The following is an 8,301-nucleotide window of genomic DNA, read 5'->3' on the forward strand; positions in this document are numbered from 1 at the left end:
AATATATAAAAATTAAGAATGATTCATAGTTCCTTATAAAAAAATTAAACATATTGATTAGGATTTTTGTTTAATTCCAATGGATATTTCAGACAATTAAACCTAATATTAACCATCTAACTAATAGACCAGCAGTCAGATATCAAAGGTTTTAGGTATTTATTATTTTGATTATTGAAATACATTATGTATTTCTACATAATGTCGTCAATTCTAAGTTCACGGAGCGATTTTTAAATTTGGAGATTCATTTCTCAATTCCGTGATTCGTTTTCACAATTCGGTGCTCTCTCAATTCGGTGCTTAACTTTTCTCATAAACCACTTTACAATATTTAGTGACAATGCTATTTTTACATTCAGAATGGAGTAAACTTTACTTTTTTGTATCGAAACTACTTAAAAAACTAAATATAAATTTTAGCACCGAATTGAGAAAAATAACACCGTGCTGTAGAAATGCCCATTACATAATTAACTTTTTTATAGAAATATTTATTTATTTATGTAAGAGTATTGAACGTCAGTAATCATTATCATAAATGTATAGGTTTATCAAACCCTACGTTACAGAACTTGCAGACCCACGATAACCCAATTCAAACACCGTTTACAAGTTTCATAAAAAAAGCTTTTGAACATGAGATAAGCTGAGTAAACTGAAATATGACTGTGCAGAGCTTCTATTCCCGGTTTAAGCATGTAATAATTTTCATGCATGTAAAATCTATGTGCTAAGTTTATACAATTTATTCATAGAGCTGTAATTAAGACACACGGGCGATCGCTCTTTAAGTAGGTAGATAATGTTGTTAATGACTTTTGTTAACACATAATAAGTATTCATATTTTTTATTCCTAAGCTGCAATCGTTTAAACTCACCTGCATCTTGAATGCAATCTTTCCCCGTAGTTACAAGGATAGGTATATTTAAGTTCGTACCAGGGGAATAACCAGTTTCTTTGATCAAGTGCACGAATTCTTGTGAATAGTTTCAAATGCTAATTTGTCCATCGTCATGTTTATCGATTCAAGTCTTCATCAATATTATTATTAGGTGCTATTATCTCAATCTGATGATCTTGAGTTAATTTTACTACTTATTTTAACATTATTTTAGATAAGCATGTGCTTGAAAAAGAAAATATGACGCGGTAATAAAATGGTGATACGCAAATCAATACGGTCATGATTGAAAGTGAAGAACGCACCTAAAACATCAGTATAAGGATAATTTTGTTGAAAGTACCATGTCGATGTATAGTATTCACAAATAATAACCACGTTTTCTGTTCTGTAAGTTAACGCGAAGACGTAATATTTTATTGTTGTAGAATCGGGACAATATACGAAGACGTGACGACCGAGGTATTGGGTAATATTGGAATCTGGCAATGGCTGGTCGTGGTGGCCTCGACAGTGCTCGCTGTGCCCTCAATGTTCAATCAGTACGAAGACATGTTCCTCTTGAAACCATCACTAGAGGTCATATGCATCCCACCAGAACGGTACGAGGTTCTGAATGCCAGTTTATGTACCGTTACTTCCATAAACAACGCAGCAGCGCAACTCAAATGCGGCAAATGGCATGTAAAATTGTTTTGGTTGATTTGGCTCAAAAAATCGGTACGTGCTTCTTCGTAGGAATAGATTTTAGCCTAATAGGTATTGTATTACACAACCAATGACGCGATTGCTATTCTTATTGTTTAAAGTGGCTGGTGTTTTGCGACAACAAGATGAAACTACTATCCACAACAATGATATCCCGCATGGGCCTAATGTTCGGATGTGTAATGTTTGGATTAATTGCAGATAGGTATGTAAATAGACGTTAACAATGTCTAGAACCTCTCTCTAATTTTGCGTTGTACTTACATAAATAAGTAATATAAAAGGTAAAGTCTGTACCACTTCTGTGTGCCTACCATGAGTTTACGTTAGGTGAGCTCGCTAGCGAAAACGTCAAAAAATTCTATGAAGATTTTAATTCTTGAAAGTAGCCGCTAGGGGCGCTGCACAATATGTCATACATTTAAATGTCATTTTTTTACGCAGTCGCTAGCGAGCACACCTAACGTAAACTCATGGTAGGCACACTGAAAGATACTACCAAACTGCTCACCTACGACTTAAAAAGGTAGGACTTATCTTAAAACTGAGAGAAAATTTAAATTCTTACATTATCCTTTGCTTGACATTTTATAACCTACAAAGCCGTAATTTTGAAACCTGCAATGTCAATGTTTTCAGCTGTGGAAGACGTATGGCTATTGCGATCAATCTGTTCGTGGACATGTGCATGGGACTAATTATGACTTTCTGCGATTCTCAACCCTGGTTCCAGTTGCTGGTGTTCTTAAAGTCTTTATTTGGAGCTGCTACCCTTTACATGGGACTAGTAATCAGTAGGTATACATATAAATGAACCCCTTTAAGAAGGCTACAAGTGTATTTTTCTTCTTCTTCTTATTCGTTACGCTCTTGGCAGAGCGGTCGTGGTCACGTTGAGGTCAATAGAAAATATTTGGATAGAATACAGAAACTAGCCCCGACCATTATTCTCCAGTTATTCCCCAGAACTATTTTTAACTTAAAAATAGGTATCAAATGCGCGTCTGCGGTCATTTCCTAAGTTATCCGCGCAATACAAGGATAATGCCACAGAATAAATAATTAACATTAATAAGTGGTACACTGATAGAGTAGGTTTTAGGTAGGTATTATGACAGTCATTTGTAGGTTTACCTACGAGTTGTTATGAGTAGACCATACACTCAACTTCCAGCAAAATTAATAGCAATAGCCTAAAGACAAACGATGAACATACGAGTATCTGAGTTACTTTCGTAGCTTACCTATAATGGAAAGAAAAATATGATGAATTAATGTAAAAACAATTCCACAGCCTGCGAGATAGCTAGTAACCGATGGCGATCGCGCCTGAACGCGATAGCATCTGTGCCTCAGTTGCTATCAATGACGTGCATGCTTCCTTTAGCCAACGCCTTTCCAAATTTGGAAACTTACAATTTTATGGCCACCTTATTCAGCGTTCTACTCATTATTATTTTAAGGTAACAAGTGTAGTAAATACTTACAAGGTTGTATACAAAAACAGGAGCAGTCCTTAAAACTGGAGCTTATCACTACCTACCTACTTATTTTTATTAAGGGCATTGAAATCGTGAAAAAAATAAAAATCCTGCCATACGAGTCAATTTGTGGGAAATGATGCGGATAATATGATTTAGGTAGGTAGTAACGAGAATAAGGACTGCTCGTTTTTAAATTCTGATGATGTAGAGATTAAAATTGTATGATGATTAACTGATGTCTTAAGTAACTATACATATTGGTGCGTACCTCAGATCATAGAAGGGATCTGAGGTGCGTACTGTAGGTACGCTGAAAGTTATGAATAAAATAAAAATTAGTTGTTTAGGTATGTGGATTGTGGATAGTTAAGTCTTCGTTAATGTGCAGTAGAAATAATTGCTTGTTTACTTAAGTACTTAGTTTCTATACTACTAACTTAGTAGGTATGCAGGACTATGTTTTTTACCTATCTATTTTTACTTACGCAAATTTTAAACACTTTTAGGTGGATTCCAGAATCACCTCAATGGCTATTGTACAACCGGAAAATAATTAAGGCAGAAAAAATTCTCTATGAAGCTGCTAAAAGGAATGGTACCAGCCTTTGCGAAGATTTTAAAATAAGGCCCGTCAATCATAGAGTACGTCTGTAAGTCAAATATACAGATGATTTTTATGTACCAACTACCTACTAGCTTTAGAATAGTTTAGCAAAGTTATGAGTAGAAAAAAACAGACAAGTTTTTCCAGTGAAAAATCACGCTTAGTACACTATTAGATATTGTAGAGGAGGGATAGGTACCTACCTTAAGATTCTCAGATACAATAAATAGAACAAATAAATGTATCAAAATGTAAATGTAGAGTCACGTGAATTTAGGTTTATTCACGCCTTATGAAAAATATCAAGCAATGTCACATTATTCAAAATGTTGCCATTGCGACTCTACAAAACCTAAACTTCTTTTACAGGCTTACCATTGCTTAGACGAGATACGAACATGCTCTGGGATATTCACAAGATACAACGTCAGAGTTCTGATCTTAGTGTCTCTCCTTCTATGGTCTTTAACTTATTTTCAACTGAGCTACATTTATGCCACCGTTCTCAAGGAGGACAATTCAAATCAATATTTGTTTGCATTGATGAGTTCGGTAGTTGGCTTGGTCAGTCTAACAATTTTGCTGTCTAGAAAAATATTGATAAGACATTTGCTAATTTTAAATATTATAATATCAGGTATTTCTGCAAGTGCTGAAGTTATATTGGGTCATGTAAGTCTACTTCTTCAATGGCGTATCTAATTCGAAACTTAATTGATTTTTCAAATTTAATTTCATCCAAGCCCTTATTTTTCAGATAACAATATTCCACGCACCAAAAATATTCTCTATATTCGCTTTAGCATCAGGCATAGTTGTGCATTTGTTGCTTCTCAACATAACTCCTCGTCTCTTCGCTATCAACATAAGGGCGACTCTGTTTGGATGCTGCCACGCCATAGGTCAGCTGGGGAGTATGTTCAGCTACCTGTTCTTCGTCTTCCAACCATTTAGTAACGAGGTGTCTGTTGTCAAAGACGTGGTCATCACGGCAGTCCTGATCTCGTTGAGCTTAATACTCCTCGACATTGATGGAAGAGAAATGCCGGACGTGATTGATGATATGGACTATTTTTCGGAGTAAGCAATGCCTATTGTCCTGATTCAACAATCATTTTTACTTCTTAAATTGCAATAATACAAAATTATTGCAGGTTGTCCAAGCCACTACGCTGGGCTACACAAAAGACTAACTCCCCATCGCACGAAGAAGTTGAAATGAGGATTTACTCCTTCGGCAGTAGCGGCCGCCAAGTTTCCCATCCCCATTCCCTGGACCGCTTACCGGCTCAAAGGATAGGGTTCGGCAAATTTCGACGAAGTCTCTTTGCGAACATTCGACGAATTTTTTCAAGAAACTCCGATTAAATAACGTATTTGAAACAGTGGTTTGACTTTGTAGTGGCTTTGCGGATTCCAAGTTCATCTAATCTATACTTATAATAAATCTGTAGAGAGGTTAATTCTGTACATGAAATATATTTTCAAAATAACTATCAGGGGGTGATTAGTTATCGATACTGATGCCAAAAATGCAATCAGTAAATTTTTTGTCTGTCTGTCTGTTCCTTATAGAAACAAAAACTACTCGACGGATTTTAACGAAACTTGGTACAATTATTCTTCATACTCCTGGGCAGGTTATAGTATACTTAGGAATTCCCACGGCAACGGGAATTAGCGGGAAAATCCTTTTGTATGAAAAATCTAAACCGCTTAAGTTAGACACTTGAAATTTAGCATGCAGGCACCTTAGTAAACTTAAAGCTTAGCTACAACAGGATATTGCAAAATTCCTACGGAAACGGGAATTAGCGGGAAAATCCTTTTGTATGAAAAATCTAAACCGCTTAAGTTAGACGCTTGAAATTTAGCATGCAGGTACCTTAGTAAACTTAAAGCTTAGTTACAACAGGATATTGCAAAATTCCTACGGGAACAGGAATTAGCGGGAAAATCCTTTTGTATCAAAAATCTAAACCGCTTAAGTTAGACGCTTGAAATTTAGCATGCAGGTACCTTAGTAAACTTTAAGCTTAGTTACAACAGGATATTGCAAAATTCCTACGGGAACAGGAGTCAGCGGGAAAAATCATTTGTATGAAAAAATCTAAACCGCGTAAGATAGACGCTTGAAATTTGACATGCAGGTACCTTAGTAAACTTTAAGCTTAGTTACAACAGGATATTGCAAAATTCCCACGGGAACGGGAGTTAGCGGGAAATAACATTTGTATGAAAAAATCTAAACCGCGTAAGATAGACGCTTGAAATTTGGCATGCATGTACCTTAGTAAACTTAAAGCTTAGTTACAATAGGATATTCCCACGGGAACGGGAGTTAGCGGGAAAAACATTTGTATGAAAAAATCTAAACCGCGTAAGATAGATGAAGGGGGTAAAACGGGATCCACGCGTACGAAGTCGCGGGCGGCCGCTAGTAAATAATAAACTTCAAAATTGAAAATATCTTAGAATTAATAGTTCGCAGATTATCGTCCATAGCTTTACGTAGTTTGCAACTATGTAGGTAGCGCTGCCGCGCTGGTGCAGTGTAAATATTCATGAACAGTATGATATTCCAGGTGAAAATCCAATTAAACTAACTTTAAGTGTTATGTAAATAATGTAATGTACAAATTATTTCTCAGAAAAGTACAAAATACAATAGATAACGCATTAACATAGAAAGTATTTTTATTGCATGGTGAACAGGTAATTAGGGGCCGTCCATAAATTACGTCATCGATTTTTTCAGATTTTAGACCCCCCCCCCGTCAGTGAGTGACAAAATTAATTAACTTTGACCCGTTATAATTCTTAAACTACTGGTTCAAATTGAATGAAATTTTAAATATACCGTGTCTTTACAATGCCTGCATAGCTAATGAAAATTCAGCCTTCTAGTTTTATCCACAACGAAGTTACAGGCGGTCGAAAATGGCCTGAATTGCTTCGAGAAAAGGATGGTACGGCCGTGCCGCTTTTTTGCTCGACTTGGTGGCAAGATTTTATTAATGAAAAAAGATTTTAATTTTTCATATATCATGAAATATTTATTTTCATTACGACAGCTAAAATTTAAAAAACATCTGAAATTGTAGACCCATCACTTAAAATAGTGAAGTACACTATTGACAACAAAATGAACTACATAAAATTAACTAACTTGTTGGAAAATCTAGGTGAAGTAACTTGTTACATGTATTACTGCAATATTTTGTACGATTTCCTGCTGAAAGGTACTTACTGTATTACATAGTTACAGTTATCCAATAGGTAAATACATAACTCTTAGGTAAAAAAATAACTGACCGATTACAATGAACCCACGGTTTATCTTATCACTAGGAACATAATTAAAACTATCTCGAAAACAATATTCCGGTAAAAATTATCCGACGAAAGTTATTTATTCCAAAACATCACCAGTTGAAGTTATTTTAAAAGTGGTTGAATAATATACATTTATTTTAATATTATGGCTTTGTCACATTTTATGCGGTTAAGCCAAAGTATTAAGCGCAGCCTGCATCATGTATGATTACTGTAACCTGACCGCAGACCGCATCCAGTGTTACATGTCCTTATGAATGAACAAGTTGCACTCAAGTTGTAAAAATGCTAACTCTGAATGAAAAAATTCTAAAACTTATTAAATAGAACGATATAGGAGCAGTCGACAACACGGCAGATAAATACATTTTTGTTGCAAAATATCCAGTATTACAACGAGATAAGACACCACTGTGTTTAGCTTGATGTGCTGTCGTGTGTACTCTAACGCCCGTATTCACAAACATTACTATGAGGTCTCACAGTGCTCCTGGACGCACAGAGTGACAAATGAACCAATCACAAAGCTCTATTCAACGCTGTGCGTTCGATTTGCTGCTTCACTTAAGCAAGCAACGTTTGTGAATACGGGCGTAATACCTACATAATATTTAGGCCAATCATAGACTAAAGAACCTTGCCCAAGTGAAACTTCTAGGCCCCAAGTTTTGCCAACAATATAAAAATATAAAACAAATGGGGTCATAATACTCATAACATTAAAATGCCATTAATTTAGTTTGGAATGAACATTGTATTTTACCTGATGGTGATAAACTAACAAATTGTTACATTCATTTATGAAATTACGTCGAACATAATAATAATATTATTAAACATTATCCTATACATTAACGTCAACAAATAAAAGTGATTAACTACTAAAACAATACACAATCATTATAAATATAAAAGCATCATAATAGTGAATGCATAAATGCTAGCAAAATTTGCAACAGTGCTCATTGAAGATTAAGTAAATATTAGTACCTATAAATAAACTAAAACGAGGTAGGAACATAAATTCGTGCCTCATAATTACAAATTTTAAATGAATCCCTTTTTCATAAAACATAATAAGTATGAACAATTATTGCGGTAAATATTAATATAGATATTTTGGGCCGGGAGGATCCCATACTTCGCCAGCTTTTATACACAGCCAATATTTTTAACAAATCGTAGATATACAGGGTGTTAAGTAAATGGGTATATGAGCCGACACTAGCCCATGTTAATATGGGCACATATAAATGGTATGGT

At 35.1% G+C, this 8,301-nt stretch overlaps 1 protein-coding gene across 1 annotated transcript; it reads left to right on the forward strand.

Moving 5' to 3' along the window:
• Nucleotides 1-1,334: 1,334 nt before the first annotated feature.
• Nucleotides 1,335-5,070, forward strand: LOC114360102 (solute carrier family 22 member 2-like; the record flags this gene model as incomplete). The annotated part of the gene is made up of 8 exons (XM_028314668.1): nt 1,335-1,626; nt 1,716-1,819; nt 2,254-2,408; nt 2,909-3,077; nt 3,605-3,740; nt 4,072-4,374; nt 4,460-4,782; nt 4,857-5,070. Coding segments are annotated over 8 exons (1,696 nt in total), but the record flags the coding sequence as incomplete, so codon positions are not given.
• Between the last annotated feature and the right edge of the window lie 3,231 nt (nt 5,071-8,301).

This window comes from Ostrinia furnacalis, unplaced genomic scaffold (assembly GCF_004193835.3).
Source record: "Ostrinia furnacalis isolate ACB-3 unplaced genomic scaffold, ASM419383v2 OfSCF4891, whole genome shotgun sequence".
NCBI classification, from domain to species: domain Eukaryota; kingdom Metazoa; phylum Arthropoda; class Insecta; order Lepidoptera; family Crambidae; genus Ostrinia; species Ostrinia furnacalis.